This window comes from Peromyscus eremicus, chromosome 4 (genome assembly GCF_949786415.1).
Source record: "Peromyscus eremicus chromosome 4, PerEre_H2_v1, whole genome shotgun sequence".
Classification (NCBI taxonomy): Eukaryota; Metazoa; Chordata; class Mammalia; order Rodentia; family Cricetidae; genus Peromyscus; species Peromyscus eremicus.
This window is the reverse complement of record NC_081419.1, coordinates 6,093,396-6,113,905: the sequence shown is the minus strand read 5'-3', so window position 1 is coordinate 6,113,905 and position 20,510 is coordinate 6,093,396. Positions and strand designations below refer to the sequence as shown.

The window sequence follows — 20,510 nt, the reverse complement described above, 5'->3', positions numbered from 1 at the left end:
GCACAGGAATAGCAATGGACCAGAGTGGGGACTTTGCCTTGCTCAGGCTGGCAGCAAACGCTATCGCTGTTAGCAACAGTATCCGTGCTACAAGCCTTCTCATCCTTTCTTTTAGGTGTGACTGTGGCCCCTTTGGTAAGTGATGGAAGTGGGGTTCAGGGAACTTAAATGGCCTGGCCAATGTCACACAGAGAGGTTCCATTCAGGCTGGGGCCTGCCTACTGTTGCTAGTTTGAGCCATGCTAGACTTACACAGACCATCTTCGTGCTGATTCCCTTCTGTATGTAAGGAGTTGGACAGCATGGTCTTCAAAAAAATCCTAAACTTTGGTTCTTTGGTGGGCTAGCCCCATCTCTGCTGAGAACCCCTCCATGAACATTCTGCAGCTAGCAACTCACTAAAGAGAAAAGGACAGGTTTGTGGCTAGTTGGTCCAGACCCGCCCCTCTGCATATTGTACACCTTCTCATAGTAGACTGCTGGGGGCTACGCAGGGAAACATGGTGCACTCATAAACACGTGTGAATGATGGCTGAGGGTCCCACTGTCTAAAGAAGACAGTTACACAGAGGCTGACACCACTTGGCTTAAATGTCTCAGGGTAGTTAATTCTGTTTTCAGAGTGGCCCAACATGAGAAGACCCTTGAAGACCACAGTGAGTGGTCAGCATGTTGGAAAGGACCTAAACCCTGGTGGGAAGAGACGCAGGGCTCCCTGCAGCTCAGGGGATCCTTGGGATCTGTGGGAGTGCAGGATGCTGGCTGCACTGCAGAACATTCTCTTGGAGGTCTCTGCAGCATCATTACAGTACCATCTCCCTAAAGAATGAAAGCAATGTAAAAACCAAGAGCTCAAGATGTGACTTTTGCTGGTGATGATCATGATGCTCCGGCAGCTTGAGAAGCCAGTCCTGGCTAGCTGCAGCTGCAGTAGGACCGGAGGGAGAGGGTGTTGGTGACCTAGCAGACCCTCTTCTGTCCTGCAGGGACTGAGACCCGCAGGCTGGACAGGATGCAAAGATCCTGTCCTGGGGCTAGCCTTGAACCTTCCTGGGCTAGAAAGAGTGAGGAAGGCAAATCAAGGCCTGTCCCTCCCTTGGAGACAGCAACCTCATTCCTGACGAGAGCTGGTTGACTTCGGGGTGAGGTAAAGGTTTTGCAGCTGTGTTGTGTGTCCACGGCAGGGGCGGGAGTGGTTTGTCCCATCCTGGGTTTTTCCAGGGAAGACAGAGACATATGGTGGGTGAAATCCGTGGTTCTAGCAGTCTCACACCAAGCTGGCTGCTCTACCCAGAGAGCTCCCATCTTCCTGAAGGTGAACCCTCCCCCCCCCCCCCCACCAAGGCAGAGCAGGGCTGGCTGCCCCAGGGTCACTAGACTATCTTAAGATGCTTCAACCCAGAGGCACCTACAGGGATATGGCTGTCCAGTTGCTCCTAGCTTTCTGCTCTGTTCAGACTGCTAGGAACTAGGGACAGATAAGGCCAGGATGTTTCTGCCCCCATAGGGCTAACCTCTAGGGTCAGGGCTTCAAGGAGACAGTAGGTGAATAAATCAAATAACCAAGGTCGCAGAGTAGAACACAGTGTGCCTCATATCACTAGGGCACAGGACAGGGCTGGGAAGGCGGCCTGAGGGGCTTTTAGGAGAGGCTGAAAGCTCCTACATCGAGACCTTTAGGATGACTGATGGAGTGGGTCTGAAATGGGAGGGGAGCTGACAGTGTAGACCAGCCTTTGGAGCCATCCATGATGAGGCAAGAGGGGGGACAGGGAAGGGAGAGAACATGTCACAGGGCCTGGAAAGAGGGTCACGGACACTCAAGGTCCCTTCAAACCAGATGGAACACTAACGCATGTAGAGGTCAGGACGCTAGCTGCATCTTTGATCCCGGACTCTTAAGACCAGAAGGGCCCCATGGTGGAGCAGGACAGGAGCAGGCCTGAGACGTAGCTGGGCTCCGGCCTTCTAGTCCCCAGACCTTGCGCAGACTCTGCTGCTGCCAACCCTGGACCCCCAAACAATGCTGAGCATCTCCGGCCAAGGCTTCAGTGTGGATGGCTTCTATTTATAAGTGGAAAGGGGATAAAGTGGCAGCTGCAGCCTAAACAGGCTTCCAAAAAGTCCAAACCAAAGCGAGAGACAGCAAAGGAAGGGTGGACTTGACCGTGCTGTGGAGCCAGCTGCTGTGGCACCAGCTGCTTCCATCAGAGGCCATGCATAGCAAACCTGTGCCCGCTTGAGCCTCTGGGACGGTGTAGGCTTGACATCTTCGCCAGGTGGCCTTGCCTGTATGATTCGGTTTCAGTGACACGCTGCTTTCTCTGGGTGCATTATCCTTGAGAGCCTGGCATGTTCTGCTCCTCAGGCTATGAACTCATTGACAGGTGCTACCAAAGCCTCCCCTCTGGAGAGACGGTCTTGTCCTCTTCCAGGCCCACAACATGGTAGTGCTTTGTTCTGGGTCAAGGGCAGAGGGGAAGAACTGTGGTCTGGGGTTTGACATACTGGGAAAGTGTTTTGTAACGCCCTAACGTCATGGCGTGGCCAGTGGGAGTGTGGTTCTACTGGCTTGTGTGTCCTCTACATCAGTCTGCTCAGGTGGTCCCTTCTCGTCTCAGCCTTGGCCTCAGACAGGGAGTTCTTTGAGCCTCTGTCCTTACTCGGTAGGAGGACATCAGGGATGGACCCTCACTGGTGTGCTCAGTGGTTTCCTGTCATCTCCAGAAGAACCTACCTCAGTGTCCCCTGCTGGGTTCTAGCAACCCTTTCCTAACCAGCCATCATCAGAGCCAAGACCCAGGATTAGGTACAGTGTCCATGGGGACTGTCACCCGTTCTCTGTGGTTTGTGACCACAGACTTGTCTGGATGCTCCACTGATTAGGGGCTCTGCCTCTTATGAGGAGCTGGGGCCTTTTGGTCCTTTGGGAATCGCAGAGCCAGTCACCACTGGAGGCCCCTCTGCCCTGAAACAGGCTGCCCCTCCCTTGCTTGTTAATTTGCACACCAGGGTCTCTGCAGACCGAGGGGACTCTAGTTGCGATAGGAAAGCTCCTAACAGAGGGTCACGTAACTGGGAGACTGGTTCTGTTCTGCTCTGGCATGTTACCCTGTTGATCCCCACCCACCCGAGCCAGTCATCTGTCCTTCTGTTCCCCACAGGCCCCTCTTTATAAATAGCAGCTCGTTCAGCCTAAACCCTTGACCTCAAATTCTCCACAGTAAGCCTCCATTGAGTTGGTATGTGCCAGCTCGCCAGAAGGCCGTATCAGCTGTGCTCACCGGATAACACCGCACCACTCCCTGTCCAACAGCAGCACAGGAGGAATGTGCTGCTGGGGTCTGAGCCCTGGAGCTCCTTTTTTGGGGTGGATTACAGTGGTAGGTAGCAGGGTCAAGTCAGCAACTCAGCAACATCCCATGTGCCCTGAAGCCCAGCACGCTGAGCTGGGAATGCACAGGGGTTCTTGCCTGGTCCAGGAGATGCTGTGGGGGTCATACTCCAGGGATGGACCACAGCTGCCACATGGGCCCTGAAGGAAGTTGTCTCACCTAGCTGTCCTTCATGGCACTTGAGAAAGTGGGGAGAAGACAGCGCGTGGGTCTCCTAAGTTCTCGGTCGTGTTCTTGCTTTTCCATATGTAAAATGAAATTAGTGCTAAAGTTGGTCACTTAGAGGTAGAAGCCAAGTGTTGTTTTCTCAGGGATAGACTCCCAGAAACCCAGCGGCTCCTTCCCTGCACACGAGTTAATGCCTGGGCCTGAAGTTCCTTTTGCACTACCCTGCCCTGGGTAGTGTCCCTGGGTGTCCCGCTGCTTGTCTGCTGCTTTTGCTCCTCCACAGATGTTTCTAGATCAGGTCTCCAGCACTGCAGGAAGGATTTGGACCATGCAGATCAATGCAGCCCTGAGCCTCCCTAGCAGATGGTTGGACCCAAGCGATGGTACCTGAGAGCACTTGTACAAAGCCAGAACTCAGTGGCAGTGACTGCCATTCCTGGGTACAGGGTCTTGTGTGGCGTTGAATTTGGTCCCACAGATTCTCAGTTTAGGGGGCAGATAATGACCTCTGCCCCTTCATCAGCAGGCCTCCCCCAACCAAGCACGCAGGGCTTGATGGGGGGCACTGCAAATGCAGCACAGCCTGTACTCCAAACTCTTCCTCGATGAGGCTCTGATGTGGCAAAGGCGCTGTGGGTCCGCCAGTCTGGCTTCAACAGGCAGGGTGTAAGGGCAGGTGTGGTCAGCCGGCCCTCCGACAGCCTAACTCCCATGGCTGTGGTGTTTGGTGAGTTCATGGCATCTTTCTGGAACTGTCAGTAAGAGACATGAGTTTAATATTAAGCTTTCTCTGGGCACCTGCTTTAAAGAGAAAAGAATCTGACCATACAAGTGGCTGAGTTGCCCGACCCCTGGCTCTCGGCGAAGCCTCCTGAGAGCAGAAAATGCCAGCACACCCTCACTGCCACCTCTTCTCTGCCGGTCACTCAGTCCTGTGTAACAGCTCCATGCCTAACAGAGGAGTGCGACATCCGCTCAGGTGATTTTCCTCAGTTCATTAACTCCTTGATTTTAATCCGGAGCACAGGACCTCACAGTCTTCCTCTTCAAACAAAACTGGTTCCTTACTCCATCACCCAGTTCCGGGGTCCTCATCCCTGAGCTTTCCCCATCAAAACCAGAAAGTCTGTAATCCCAGTGCTAGGAGTCTGAAACTGACGGATCACCGAGTTTGAGGCCAGCCAGGACTACATGGTGAGACACTGTCTCAGAGAGAGAAGGTGGGGAGACCTAGAGTCCCCTCGGTCTGCAGAGACCCTGGTGTGCAAATTAACAAGCAAGGGAGGGGCAGCCTGTTTCAGGGCAGAGGGGCCTCCAGTGGTGACTGGCTCTGCGATTCCCAAAGGAACAAAAGGCCCCAGCTCCTCATAAGAGGCAGAGCCCCCTAATCAGCGGAGCATCCAGACAAGTCTGTGGTCACAAACCACAGAGAACGGGTGACAGTCCCCATGGACACTGTACCTAATCCTGGGTCTTGGCTCTGATGATGGCTGGTTAGGAAAGGGTTGCTAGAACCCAGCAGGGGACACTGAGGTAGGTTCTTCTGGAGATGGCAGGAAACCACTGAGCACACCAGTGAGGGTCCATCCCTGATGTCCTCCTACCGAGTAAGGACAGAGGCTCAAAGAACTCCCTGTCTGAGGCCAAGGCTGAGACGAGAAGGGACCACCTGAGCAGAGTGATGTAGAGGACACACAAGCCAGTAGAACCACACTCCCACTGGCCACGCCATGACGTTAGGGCGTTACAAAACACTTTCCCAGTATGTCAAACCCCAGACCACAGTTCTTCCCCTCTGCCCTTGACCCAGAACAAAGCACTACCATGTTGTGGGCCTGGAAGAGGACAAGACCGTCTCTCCAGAGGGGAGGCTTTGGTAGCACCTGTCAATGAGTTCATAGCCTGAGGAGCAGAACATGCCAGGCTCTCAAGGATAATGCACCCAGAGAAAGCAGCATGTCACTGAAACCGAATGGTACAGTTCACCTGGTAAACACTTTCCAAGCCTGCATCGTCCTGCTGGTGCTGTCCTCACGACTCTTAAGTCTCTGCAACATGCTGGGTATGAAGACTGCCTCACACACCGCCTCTCCATTCATAAGAAACACAGCGAACTCACAGCACCCAGGAGCAGACAGGGTGGCAAGTACGGGCAGCTCAGCTGCTGTGCCCCTGGTCTGCTCACCATACCTGCCTCATAACTAGCTGTGACAAGAAGGTGTCACTTCTGTTTCTGGAACGACTGATACTGTGGGAGGGAGTCTCTAAGCCTCTTCCCAACCGCACAGTGGCCCTCAGAGGAGCCTGACATAGAAGCCAAAGGACACGTGGCACAGACACTAAGGTGGAGCTTCTGAAGGTGTTGGCCACATGCTGCCTTTCCCATGTGGAGGGCTCTACCTGGACGACACTTGGCAGAGTCCACTGGCTTGGTTTCTCCGAGCCATAAAAACTTCTCTGACTGTGACCTGAATAACAGACATTCTGTACAGAACCAGCCCAAACACTTTAATAGCAGAGAAAAATAGAAATAAAAAACCCGATGTGAAATCTGAAAGGAGCGGACAGGCAGTTAGGCATTGCCGCGCTTTGGTCTCCAATGTTCCTTCGTGGGTGTGCGTTTTCACGAGCACGTTCACCTGGCAGCTTGCTCCTGTGTGCTCTGGAGGACGTGCACTGTGGTCACAGGAAGCAGAACGCTGACACCGGCTCAGCTTCTCCAGCCACCGAAGCCCTGGACAGACCTGCAGGAAGGGCCCGAGTCAGCTGGGGCTGCAGCTGCACTTGCTCTGGATGAAGGAAGTGCAGAGGATCAACACACAAGCCTGGGTCAGGCCTGGAGCTGGTGGCGGTGGGCTGCCCTGGGGCATGACCAGGGAAGTGAGGCAAGTGTTTCCCAGCCCTGCTTCCCGGAAGGCCACTCATCTTTTTCATAACTTCCAGCCGGCCAACAGCCCCAAACCCGACACCTGCTGCTCAACCTGGCACTTCGGCACAGCTCTGAAAACAGGAAACGGTAGAGCACACAAGTCCAGCAGGAGTTAAGTCAGACTCAACACAGGAGACAACTACTTACGCGTTAGATGATCCGAAGGTGAATGCTGGAAAACAGAAAGGAGGAGGTTACAGCACAGCCCAGGGCCTGCAGCCAGGCAGGCTCCTTCCTGTTTGGTCCCAGGACAGCCTTCCCCAACCCTGTCTACACGGCGGCTGAAGGCACACTCCGCTCAGCTGTACTGGGAGGAGAGGGGTTGCCTCACTATTTTAGGGGTCCCCAGCTCGGGCTGCAGGTGGAAGGTCTGTGCCCAGCCGCCCCGTATCATTTTATGAAAACAGAGCTGTCTTTGTTTTTATTGCTACCCATCTGTTTCCTTTCCTTTCTAGCCCGGAGAAGCAGACACTCTAGGTCTGCCTCAGATGCCACACGGGTTCTGGGCATCCGTTAGCCCTGCAGCCTTTTCTTCGTTTGTGAAAACCACAGTTCTGCTGAGTTCTGTGTGTGAGGACCACACAGGACCTCTCGATCTGCTCCTGAAGATGCAGAGTGCTGTACAGACACAAGACAAGAAGGTTCCTCCACCCTGCCTTTGAGTCCAAAGCCTTGTAAGGCTGCCATTCTCTGGGTTCTCAAACCCTGAGAGAAAGAAAATGAACTCAGTCATTTCTTTGGTCAGAAATGGCACGGGGCTGCCAGTCTAATTAAAGAACCTTGTCTTTTTCAGCCATTTCAGCTTTTGAGACACTGAGCTGAGTGTCCAGGAACACCTGTTCTTTCAAAGAACACAGCTGTTTACCTCCTGTGCCTGATCCAAACCCAGAGAAACCACTGTTCTGGGTCCCGAAGCCTGAGGTCTGCTGGGACAAGGACCCGAAGGTGGGCGCGTTCTGACTGGCGAGGGTACCGAAGGACGCAGTATTGCTGCTGCTCCCGAACCTGGGTTCCAGTGAGAAACGGACAGGGTTAATGTGGCCCTGGGTCCCTGTGCCACAGACATACTTCACTCACTGTCACCGGTCTTGGACTGAGCCAAAAGACTCTCAGAGAAAACAGGCTCCAGCCCAGAGTAAGCCTCCCGCTTGGCTCCGGGAAGGAAGACCTCAGGATTAGTGGGAAATCGACCCCAGCTGGGGCAGCACTTCTTAGCCACTAAGAACCACACACACTGTGCTTCTTGCTCCTCTCCTGACACCCTTCACGTTCAGGCCATTAAGTGAGTTTTCATTTCTTCTCCCCCTGTTCTGCCCCATTTTCCTGCCCAGTTCATCCCTGGCCTTGATTCTGTCATGGCTTCTTTTCCCGAGACAGGTTCTCAGGCATCCCAGGCTGGCCTTGAATTTGCTATGTTGCCAAGGATGACCTTGAACTTTTTTTTTTTTTTTCCCGATACAGGATCTCTTTATGTAGTCCTAGTTGTTCTGGAATTTGCTATGTAGACCAGGCTGGCCTTGTACTGAGAGAGTCTCCTGTCTCTGGGATTAAAGGCTTGTGCCACCATGCCCTGTGACCTTCTTATTTCCATCTCTCAGTACTGGGACATTTATCACCCCACCCCACCCCGGTTTATAAGGTATGGGACATGAACCTAGCCAAGGCTTCCTAAACCTCAGCAAGTGCTCTACCATCGAACTACATGCCAACCCTCTACTTGCTTTTTAAAAAGAATTTGTGTATGGATGTGTGTAATGTGCATGTGTGTATGCTGGCATGCAAGGCATGCTAGTGATACAGTGTGGTGGTGGTCAGGGACAACTTTGGAGAGTAGGGTCTTTCCTTTTATCCTGGGTTTGAGGCATCAGTTCCATGGCAAGTGCTTTTCCTAACGAAGCCCTATCACTGGCCTATTTGCTTTTAATGAATGGTAAAGGGTATTCTATACACACAGGTGGTCATCTGTTCACACTTTGTGTGTGTGTGTGGACAATTTTCAAGTTATTTCACTCAAAATTTTGTTTGTTTCATAAAAATAAATAAATACACAAAACAATGTAGAAACAACATCATTTTCTTTCCTCTGTTACCTCACATAGGACAATCCTCACTCAAGGGTTCTCCCTCCAGATTTGGTCCAGCAAATGGGGTTGAGGATATAACTAAAATCACTGAGGGGTTCAGTGGGGGCCTCCTAGAGAAGGTGGGCAGGGCAAAGTTAGTGTCTTGGAAGAAGAGCCAGGACCTGGGTAAATGCCTACATTACAAAGGGGACCCAGCAGTTTCCAGTCCTGTATTCCTACTTGAGGGTGACCTCAGCTCTTTGTCAGGGTCAGAGTTAGGATGGCACCAGGGACGAGGCAGATCAGTGGCTTCTTTCCAGGGATTTAATGTCTGCATTGGTGCTTACTAGCCCTAGGAAATGTGCCAGCCAGTCATGATTCCTAAGATATTCCAGACACTCTCCAACTTCCTGGGTGTGGGGATCAGCCTCAAGTGTCATGCTTTGGGAGCTAGCCACTTTGATTTTTGAGACAGGATTTCACTGGAGCTGTGATTCAGTGTGTTGGCAAGCCCCAGAAATGGACCTCTTCATGCAGGAATCACAAGTTGCCTGCATGCTCAGCTGATGGTGGTGGTGGGGACTGAACTCAGGTCCTCTGCCTTTCTGGCCAGTACTTACTGACTGAACCATCTCCCCAGCCCGGCTTCTATCTCTTCACTATTACTATTTTGGGACAGGGTCTTGCTATGTAGCCTACGCTGGCCTCAGATTCCACAACCTTCCTTCCTCAGTCTCCTGAATATGCATATGCTGCCCATATGGAAGAAGCTAGCTCTTTGAAGGTGGTGCTGGACATTCACAACTGTGAGCATGCTCAGCAAGTCTCTACCACTGAGCGACACTTAAAACCCCAGAGGAGGTTTCTCTAATAATAAAGCTGATAGCTGCTTTGAAGTAAATACACAGAGCCTCAAGACTCCCAGTGGATATAGATGGGAGTCCATCCAGACCTGTGGAAAACACAGGCTTAAGGGAGGTTCTGAACTCTCTTCTGAAGGTTCCCTTTAATTGTGTTCTTGGAGTTTCCCAAGGGGAAATGTCCAAGGTCCCTTAGGCTTCACAGAAATTTAAGGAATGCCATTCACTTGTATACTCTCCTTGAGCAGTCTAGCACCCCTCTGTGGAGCAAAGTTTGGTAAAGCATGCTTTATTTTCAGGATAAACACCCATGTTACTTCTAACCTTCGGCTCTGAGCTGAACACCAAGGGTGAGAGCATGTCCGGGCCGTTTTAGGCGGCAGCCTTTCTTTCAAAGGAGGGATTTTGTAGCCATCACCACACACATTAAGTTGAGACATTAATGGTCTAGCAAAGGCTATTTCTTTCCTCGGGGTTTTGGCAACCAGACTAAAATTCTAGGGCCTAGAAGCAAATCCCTGCCATGGCATTTTCTGAGGAGGAGGCTGTGTGCAGGACAGGAGGACAGCCAGGAGGACAGCAGCAGTGTGGAGGTCACCCAGTTCTGGGTCGGGCTGGAGCAGGGGACACAGGAGTTATTTGTAAAGGCTGACAGGCATCTCAAGAGAACAATCCTAAGAGGAAGATGTGGTGAGGGCTCTTTCTGCAGGACTTTCTAACACAAGGGCCACCTGAGCCATAAGCCTGGCTACAGCCAAACCCGATCAGAGAACAAGGTATCAATGACCTGCATTGGCAGCCAGCAATGTGGCCAACAGCCGCCCACATGTTTAAGAATCTACTTACAATGAGTCTTATCCTAGTGCAAAAAGGAACCTTCTAGCATCTTTTTTTCCTACTTCAATGCAAAGCCTCCAGGTCTCCGTCTGGTGTGGAGAATGTAAGAATTCCAGGCCCCAGTGCTTCGAAGGGGCTGCCACAAGTCTGTCGTTTCTTCCCCAGGTCCCGCCTGCAGCTTACCCGAATCCTCCTGTGCTGGCAGCCGCAGTACCCTCTCCGAACACTTTGCCTCCCGTCGAGCCCAGAGGGCTTGTAAAGGCTGGGGCTGAACCGAATGCTGGCACCCCTCCAAACCCAGGGGATCCCCCAAAAGTAGGAGGGCTGCCAAACACTGGAGCAGCACCGAAGCCACCTGAGCAAAACAGAGGCAAACAGAACAGGGGAGAAAAGGAGACAGGAAGAGAAGGCATCGAGCAGCCGGAAACCAAATCAAAAGAGGAGAGAGGGGATATGCCGTCAGTAACTCCAACACCAGAACCCAAGAAGCACAACTCCCCAACCTCTATCCCTCAGCCGCACTGCCTCCCCTGAAGCGAGCGGTCTGCAGCACTAAGATCTGAGCGCCTGCTGCCTTCCTGAGGCACATGGAACTTGTAGGAAGTCCTGTGAGAGCAAACCACCCCCCAGCTCTCGAGCTTGGTGAGCCCACCCCGGGTTCCTTTCCAGCCCCATGATGTCTGGGATTCCTCAAAGAAACTCCATCCCCAAAGCTGGTGTCCCAACATAGCAGTCACAGGATTTATTATTTATTACCACACAGACCAGGCTCCCGGCTTCAGGGAGACCCAACTAATCAAACTGGAGGCTCCAAGTCCCTCTCCTGGCAGAACCCATAAACTGGGTCACAGCAGAAGCAGGGGATGCAGGCTGGCGCTTAGCCACATGCATTTTACTTATTTACAGCCAGGTGGCCGCACACCTATTGCGGTGTCCCTGACGTGAGGTACAGGGGACGGTTTTCAAGTGCTTTCTTTCTGTAGCATCCCTATAAAGCATGCTGACTCTCCACTTTGAGGAAGGCTATGGTGTGAATTTAACCAGGTGTTAAGTCAGCTGTGAGGATGGCCTGAGTGCCCAGCTCAGGACTCCAGATTATGACTCCAGGTCACAACAGGCAGCAGGGTGGAGGTGTGAGGAGACATGCCGAGACAATAGAACCGGGTCAGGTTAAGCACCAGGCAGCCTCCTCTGACTGGTGGGGAGGACCATGTGTGAGTCAATCCCTGCTCCTGAGGTGTCTCCAAACCTCCAAGATACTGCTCTAGTTCTGAGATTAAGAGGATATGTAGAGCCGGATAGAGACGCTAGGCTCTTTACTGGGGGTGGGGCACTCCTTCCTCATTCATCTAAAATACATGTTGGCTTTGAACTATGTGCTAAAGGGAGTAATGGGGGCCCCAGACCACCACAGATATGATCAGACTAAGGAGGCAGGGTCGTTATTACTGCAAGCAATCTAGTGTCCAAGAGACAGATCTGGCTTTACTGTAATCACCGGACCTCCTCTGGCACCCGGATCAGGAGAGATCGAATATAGGGCACGAAGGCGGTCAAGTGAGCATGCTGGCTGGTACCTGTGACTGAATTCTATGTCTATCTTTCAGAGGGGCTGCACAAGTGAGGAGATACGTTTGCCATGGCTCATGTTTGGGTCACCATTCTGTATTTTAAAACCTGGAGTGAAATTCCAAGCTGTGCTACCGAGCCTGGAGGACTATAAACATGAACAGAACGGAAACAAAGTGCTAACCCATTGCATTTTAATTATTTAAGACTGGTCATGGGTCTAACTGCATCTCCTTCCTAGACAGATACGGTTTCATCTAGCACCTCGGACTCAGTAGTGTTAGACTTCCTGCTGGAATGTGAGTGAAAAATGAGAGGTTATAGTGATACAGAAAGTAACCTGGAAAGGAGCAGGTAGAAGAGTAAACAGACAGAGGCAGGCAGGCAGGCAGACAGACAGATAGACACTCACTCACATACACACAGCTAAAACAGACCTGGGTCTACTAAATGAAATAGATTGGCTGCTCTCGCCTTAGTTCAGGGGACAGGCAGCTCACTCCAAGCAGGAGGAGGAGTCGGCTGCAGACAGCCGCGTGTCTGAGCTAGCTACCCACCAAGAAGCAGATTTACTGGCGCACACTACGGTCTCTGAGCTTCAGGTGTGGTGGCAGCTGCTTCCCGGCAGCTCCCGTCCTTTCCTTGATAGCCTGGCCCCTTCCTCCAGTGGGACACTGAGTTCTCAGACTGTTTTCATCTAACTTCAGCACGGGCAGATGGCAGAGCTGGGATTGGAACCTCTCATGGACCTGTCATGTGTCCCCGCTTCCTCTCTGTCACACTGCTTCATAACTGACAATGAAACAGGTGTAGACCCAGGGCTGCTGGAGGGAGGCCACCGTCAGGTTCAGATCTCCTGTCCTGTCCTTGGTGGCCTCTAGCAATAGTTCTGATGCAGTTTCACTAAAGGGAGAGCAGACACTTAGACGGCACCCGTGTGTACAACAGAAGGTAAACTGCCCATCAGAGTCCTCACTCTGGGTGCTCACCAAACAGAAAATTCAGAATGAGGAGAACGAATTTTTAAGGTGGAAGGTATATTTTCTCTAGGACAGAGACCCAAACCGTCCTGCTCTCAGGTAGCACCAGCTGGGACACAGTTGGGAGCACAGAGCCACACACCAGACAACAGAAGAAGGAAGGAACACCGGGCGGGCGCCTGAGACATGGAAAAGGCTGGATGGTTACACAGTAATGCTGCTCAGATTTGGGCAACTTTAGCTGTGTTGGGAGGCCCCTGCTCAGGAGTCACCCCCCTTGGTTTTTGAGAAAGTCACCACACAGGCTATGCTGACGACCGAGACACCGGTAGCATCAGCCCCATATACTCGTCCTTTCAATCAGAGCAAAGCTTTGTGGTTTTTCCGTTTTGAAACTGGTGTCGTCTGTGTGTGTGTGTGTGTGTGTGTGTGTGTGTATCTGTGTGTGTGTGTGTATCTGTGTGTGTGTGTGTGTGTGTGTGTGTGTCTGTGTGTGTGTGTGTGTGTGTTTCTAGTCCCTTTTTTAAAATCTAGGGGAAAGATACCAGGACCAAGCTGCCAAGCTAAGGTCTTAGAAAACAGACACAGCACACAGCTACAAGTCAGTGCATTTCAGGGTCACCTTCTAATCTGTGCCAGCCACTCTAAGATCAGCGTCACCTCCTCCGACAGGACAGGGGCCTAGTCAAAACATTCCATCTCTCCGACCCCCCAGGGGAGGGTGCACTAGAGAGGCTTCTCTCAGCAAGCACCATCCCTGCCCCCTCCTGAGAATCTTATTCCAGTCTCCCACCAGCAGGACCAGCACTGCAGGTAGCTACAGACCTCAGACAGGCAGGTGACAGAAATGAGCAACATGCTTTATGGGGCACGAGAGATGGCTCAGTAGTTAAGAGCAGTGGCTGCTCTTCCAGTTCCTGGGTTCGATTCCCAGCACCCATGTAACAGCTTACAACCCAGTTTCAGGGAATACAATACCATCTTCTAACCTCTAAGAGCACCAGGCATGCACATGGTGTACAGACAAACATGTAGGCAAAACAGCCACATACATAAAATAAGTAAATATTACATAGCACACTTCATATTAATGCATACTGCTCTTTTAGGACCCTTATGAAAAAAATGTGTAAAAATATTTTAAAAAGTTTATAGAGGTATATATATGTTTGTATTTTTTTTTTTTTTTTTTTTTGAGACAAGGTTTCTCTGTGTAGTTCTGGCTGTCCTGGAACTCACTCTGTAGACCAGGCTGGCCTTGAACTCAAGAGATCCATCTACCTCTGCCTCCCGAGTGCTGGGATTAAAAGGCGTGTGCCACCACCAACTGGCTACAGATGTGTATTTCAAGTAAAAGTTTAAAAAGAGTGGCACAGACCCATGATCCCAGTCCCCAGGCAGCTGAGGCTGGAGGATCATGAGCTTTGCTTGTTTAGGGAGATATCATCTCAAAAGACCAAACTCAAACCAAAGCCCCAGACAGTGACTTGGCAAAGGGAGAGGTGCCCTGAGGACGAGGGTCCAAGCTTTTCGCACTGGGGGAACCTGTGCTTCAGGAGGCTCCACAGTGAACGCTTTCTGGGTTATCTCCTCCTGCTGGGTTCCCTTACTGTTCTCTTCTTCTTCTGAGGAAGGGTCTCACTATGTAGACCAAGCTGGCCTCAAACTCAGAGATCTGTCTCCCCCTGCCTTCCAAATGCTGGGGTTACAGGCATGTACTGCCATGTTGAATTAATTGGTTTTTCAACAATTATTAAATATTTTGTTAAGTCTTCCATGAGGAGATTAAATTCTTTTAAGTGCCATACTATATACCTCCTGTTTGTGAAAGAAAAATGTTGTTTTATTTTTGTAGACAGGGTCTCACTATGTAGCCCTGGCTGGCCTGGAACTCACAGAGAACCGCCACCGCCTGCCTCTGCCTCTGCCGTGCTGGGATTAAAGATGCGAGTCACCACTGCTGGCTCCTCTCTTTTTAAAGTATGTCTTATGTGTTAGAAATGCAGTAGATGCTCAATAAATACACAAATAACCTGGAGAACAAATCAACTTCCTCCTTACTGCAATCCCTTCCCTTGAGATAAGCACCCAGGACCTCCCAGAGGTCTATCTTACACAAGCTCTCAAGTGCATGTACGTGTGTGAGCACACGAACGCACACACACAGATGAGCATGGGTCATACTTGTGGGGTACCTGTTTTATTTGGAGTGGAAAATCCAAAGCCTTGGGATGCTACGCTTCCACCGCCAGAGCTGAAAGTGCCAGCAGGCCTCTGGTCCCCGAAGGACGAGCTGCCGAACGTTCCGAACGTCTTAGCGCCACTGTTCCCAAACAGATTAGAGGTGTCTAAAGGGACAAAAAACAGGCGTGAGGGCGTCGGAAGAGGAGGGCAGTGTCACCTCCTTCTCAGATGGCAGAGGGAGACACATCCGGTGAGTGTCTGGAAGACTGGAACCATGGTGCAGCCCAGCATCTAGGGGTTTGTATAATGAGTCTGAAATACCGGCACTCGGGCTCAGGACCTCCTGGCATAGCTCTACAAGGAGAAAGGGCAACAGAGCCCCACAGCAGGGTTCCTAGAGGTCTTGGCCCACCCACTAAAGATGGGTCCCAGTCAAGTTGCTTGCCTCCTTCTGGACAAGGCCTCGTCTTTGTCTCTCATGGCAAACTAGAAGACTCCAAGGCCGAGAGTCTGGCCCAGCACGGGGGCTGCCAGCGTGCTGGGCTGTTGTCTGAGCTGTGCAGGGTCCTGCCCTGCTCTCTGACCCGACGGGAGTGAGGAGTCAGGAAGAAGCCAGTGTCCTCACAGGGTTTGATGACTATTCTGTCACAACCGTGACCAGGCAGGGGCAGCTGCCTTGACACGGGGAAGGGAGTACTGCCAAGACCCAAGCTTCAATCCTCGCCCAAACTGGTGACGGCCACATGCCTAACAGAGTTGAGCATGTCACCAAGCAAAAATACAAATGTGCCCAGGCCCGGGCCCAGGTGCAGGTGACGCGAGGAGGTGGGGTACACTGACAGTCACTTTCAAAGCTGAGCTGCTGGAAGGGTTGGCCCACCCAAACCCACAGCTTGTTAGGTCTCTTGTCATCTACTGAGGTGCTCGTGAGCTAAGCTGGGGGGAGTGGTCTCATCCTAGGCATACAGTCCTCTCCAATTTCTAGGTACCACCAAAGCATAGCCACGAGGGCCGAGCATGTCGGATCCCCAGAGCAAGACGGCTAGAGCCCACGCTAGCTCCTTACGGTGGGCGCCACAGATGGCTGTGCTCTGGGCACTAGGCTCTTCCCTCAGACGTTGAGGGAAGGCCACCTCTGACTCTCTCTAGGGCAGTGCATCCCTTTACTTGTTATTTCAGGAGCCTACTCCAGCTTTAATCTCCTGACCCAAGTAGTACCAGCAACATAAAACTTCAAACAGCAATTTCAAGGACAAGATTAGGGCTCTCCTCGAAGTGAAATGTGACCACAGGAAAAGTGAAACACAAAGACTTTAACGGGATAGTGTTAGAGGACACCCCGAAACCTTCATCCTTTTCTCTCTTTAAGAATCTTTGTCAAATGAAGCCAGTCTCACAGACAGGCATAATTGCAGCTCTGTTCACAGCAGCTAAGAAATGAAAACAACCCAAGCGCCCATCAACTGAGGAATTGATGAAGGAAAGAGTATACAATCTATTTAGCCACGAAAAGGATAAAATCCAGTTGTTTGCATCAACATGGATGAACATGGAGACCCAGTTAAGTGCAACAAACTCATCTGAGAGCCAACTGCCTCAGGACTGCATTTGTGGGGTCTTAACAGGTGGATCCCACAGTAGATGAGAGCAGGATGGTGGCTACCAGAGGCTGCAGAAGCAGGGACGTGGGAAAGGTCAATTGGTAAAGCCGGCTAGATGGCCTGGTGGGTAAAGGTACCTGCTGCCATGCCTTACAACCTGAATTTGATCCTTGGGACCCACATGGTAGAAGAATCAACTCTTGAAAACTGTCCTCTAGCCTGCACTCCCGGGCTGCTGCTGCGCGCGCGTGCGCACGCGCACGCACACACACACACACACACACACAAAGAGGTAGCTGTTGTTCTGGGGTTCTACTGAACAGCAGGGAACTATGGGTAATGGTGTGCACAGTTTCTTTTTTTAAAGCTAGAAGGATTTTTTAAATGTTTTCCCCATTAAGGAATGGTAAATGTTTAAGAAGACATTTTTCCTTGAATGTTAACATATGTGTAGACATATACACATAGATGTACACATGTGCATGGTGACCAATGTGGTAGCAAGAATTTCTACCCAAAAGCTGGGAAAGTTTTAAAAAATATTCTAAAAATGGAGCTAAAAACAGATTCCTAGTTGCATCTCTCAGGCAAGCCGCGATAAAGCGGTGCTGCGGCCTGCGGACTTGAGCTACAGTATGACGGGTTTGCGGCCTGTGGGCATGCCCTACAGCATGGCGGATTCCTGCCGTGGTACACAAAGGTGTCTCCAAGCCAAGGAAGCACAGTGGATTTAACTTTTGCTAATACAGACAAAAAAAAAAAAGTTTCTGGGCTACATGCTGCTGGATGGAGGCATAGGCCCACAGCTTCCCAGACTTGATGGTGAGCATGGATCCCAGAGCTGGCGGTAAATGTACCTCTGCCATGTTGGGAAGCTGAGGTGGGCAGAGCCAGCAGCTAGGGCTGCTGCTTCAGTCCTAGCCATACTGCAGTTTAAATCAATGGTAAAAAATGATTACAGATTCACAATAAGACAGATTCATATGGAATAAAACAGTGTACAGTGTGTGTAAAAATGTACAGAGTCTTGAAAGAGAGAGGAAAAAGAATATAGACAGTTATATAAAGAAACAAATAGTTTTAAAAAATACAGTCTTTAAAGAGACAATAAGTATAATATGAAAGTTAAGCCACACAACGATGGAAATTACACGAAGAATCTGAATACTGCACATTATTACATTGTTTTTGGGGTTTTTAACTGCAGAGAGACATTTGATTGTAGGAACTACCAAGTTAAACCAATATGTATATTTTAAAGGTATCTTGATTTCAAAATTCGTGTCTAAGGGTATGTTGCTTTGGAAAAGAGGTTCTGCTTTTGTTTCCACAGAAGATGAGAACCTACGGATTGCTTCCAGGCTAATACGGTTTGATCAACCAAGACCCCCTGAAAAGTCGATACAGCCTCACAGACTACTACAGCCAAGATTTAACTATAATTCTTAATTTTCTCAGGATCTTCATAAGATTGCCAGCGCCCCCAACCAGTAGGAAGTAGTATAAGAAGCTATACCCAACTTCCCAAAATATTGTTTATAAATGTTTAGTTTTATTTAAAGGAGGTTGATTATAAATGTAATCTCTTTCTAAAGAAGAAAAGGGGATATAGGTATGATAGGATGAAGGGTAGGTTACTGAATATTTTTAAAGATCAACAACTTGTTTGAAATGTTTTACATTGCTATGGATTTTAGTTTATTGATACAAACTTAAAGTTAATTTTGTTATACTGTATGTATATTTCTATTCTTGTTTAAGGTATTATGTTTATGCAATTCCTTTAAAATTGTAAAATATAATTAAGAAACTCAGATCAATAGTCATCCATGATAATCAAACTTACAGTCATGTTAGGTAAGATTTTTAGATATACAAAGGTATATATCAATTAGGTAGGTAATCTTCAAACACTTCAAAGACCTACAGAATATGGTATTTAAAATGTTATAAGAACTTAGACTTTTATGGACAGTGAGACACGTCTAATCCTGGCAGCACCAATTACTTCAAAGAGGATAATGGGCATTGAAGAAAGTTGTTATGGAGTTTGTTTTTTTGGTGGCAAAAGGTAGCCACTGGGCAAAAAAGTGCCCTTGCCTCGATTGCTTGACAATATGTTGTATAAACTGGACATGCAGGACCCATAGGAAGGTGACCACTGAACTCTGCAAGATGAGATGGTTCTTCAGGTTCCTGCTTTGCAGAAGAAACTGCCAGACATACTACAGGTCATGGGGAGAAGCAACTGACAAACTTTGCCAGAATAGGCGGAAAAGCCCTTAGAATTTCCTGCTTCACTGAAAGCTATGCCAGAGACTCTAGGCCTGTAGACTGAAAACAGATGCCCCAATGTTATAGAGGAACTTTGGATGACTGTCCAGGCAGCCAGATGTTTCCGTCATTTCTAGAATTATGGAAGTTGCTTGCAATGTACTTCCTGTTTACTTAGGTAATATTGTATCCTTCTGGGGTCTTCGATGTAGTAGAAGACTAGATAGTTATAATTTTCCTTAGTTGTGATAAAAGATAGATATGAAACTTTGGACTCACCAATATAGGATAGGTGATAAAATGTTTTCTTTAATTTTGCCAAGTACAAATAGACTAGATACTGTAACTGTAATCCTTGCTTGATAACTGTTTTATTATATGTAATTTGACTATGTCAAAGTTAAAACCTTCCTTTCTGATTAGACAGAAGAGGGGAAGTGCTGTGGGATGTCTTTCTGTATGCTGTGAATATGTGTTGCTCTGATTGGTTGATAAATAAAGCTGTTTGGCCAATGGGGAGGCAGAATGCGGTTAGGCGGGACATTCAAACTGAAGAGATGGGAGAAGAAAGGAGAGTGGGAGGAGACGTCAGCCCGCTGCGAAGGAGCCACATGCCAGCAGACTGGTAACACCGCAGCCATTTGGCAACATATAGATTAATCCTGAGCCATAGGCCATACAGTTTGTAAGTAATATAAGCCTCTGTATATTTACTTGGGACCAAGTGGTGGGAGAGATTCTTCTCGACCACAGGGCCAGGCAGGACCGGAGAAACTTCCAGTTACATGCACATGCTATATACATACATAGACATCATATGATACCCATCAGTATATACATTTTCACATAAAGATCCTTTTGTCCTCCATTATAGTGGAACAGACTGAGGTTTGCTGCGAGGCCTAGACTAAGTACTGGATAGCTCTGTGACTTCAACCAAGGACTCAGCTACCCTAGGTCAGCGTTCCCTGACACCACCCAGGACAACAATTCTGACTGTAGAGGCTCTGAAAAACTGCAAAGACTCCCTGCTCTTCTTTCACCTGTAGCTACCTCTCATCACAGTCAACACAGAGCAGGTGCAGGAGGTAAGGATGACACCATTCAACCCCATTGCTCTGGAATGGGGCACCGGACTATCTGTGCCTCACATTTCTGTGGCCAACAATGTTTCTTGGTTCTCTCCTAACGGCTCCACATTAGTAGTCGGCAGCTTAATTTACTGGCTTTCTGTGTATGCACGTGTGTAGGCATTCTTGAGCCATGGCACAGAAATACTGGTTATTTCCTTCTCCCTACCATGTGGGTTCCGGGTATCAAACTCAGGATGTTGGGCTTGGTGGCTTGTGCCTTTACCCTCAGTGCTAACTAACTGGCCTATCTTTTATTTATTTAATTTTAAGACAGGGTCTCACAGTGTGGCCCTGACTGGCCTAGGACTTGCTCTTAGACCTGGCTGGCCTTGAACTCAGAGATCCTCTTGTCTTTGGGATTAAAGGCATGAGCCAACACAACACAACATGCTAACTACAGGCAGTGGTGGTGCACGTCTTTAATCCCAGCACTCAGGAGACAGAGCCAGGCGGATTTCTGTGAGTTCGAGGCCAGCCTGGTCTACAGAGCGAGATCCAGGACAGGCTCTAAAACTAC

General features: G+C 49.7%; 1 protein-coding gene across 1 annotated transcript in view; it reads right to left on the bottom strand.

Annotated features, from left to right (window-relative positions):
- Positions 1-6,056: 6,056 nt before the first annotated feature.
- Nup214 (nucleoporin 214) overlaps positions 6,057-20,510 on the bottom strand; it is an 84,843-nt gene continuing 70,389 nt past the window's right edge. Inside the window, 5 exon segments of the mRNA XM_059260039.1 lie at positions 6,057-6,307; positions 6,640-6,664; positions 7,358-7,497; positions 10,436-10,607; positions 14,997-15,149. Coding sequence (XP_059116022.1) covers positions 6,274-6,307; positions 6,640-6,664; positions 7,358-7,497; positions 10,436-10,607; positions 14,997-15,149 — 524 coding nt within the window. The 3' untranslated portion in view covers positions 6,057-6,273.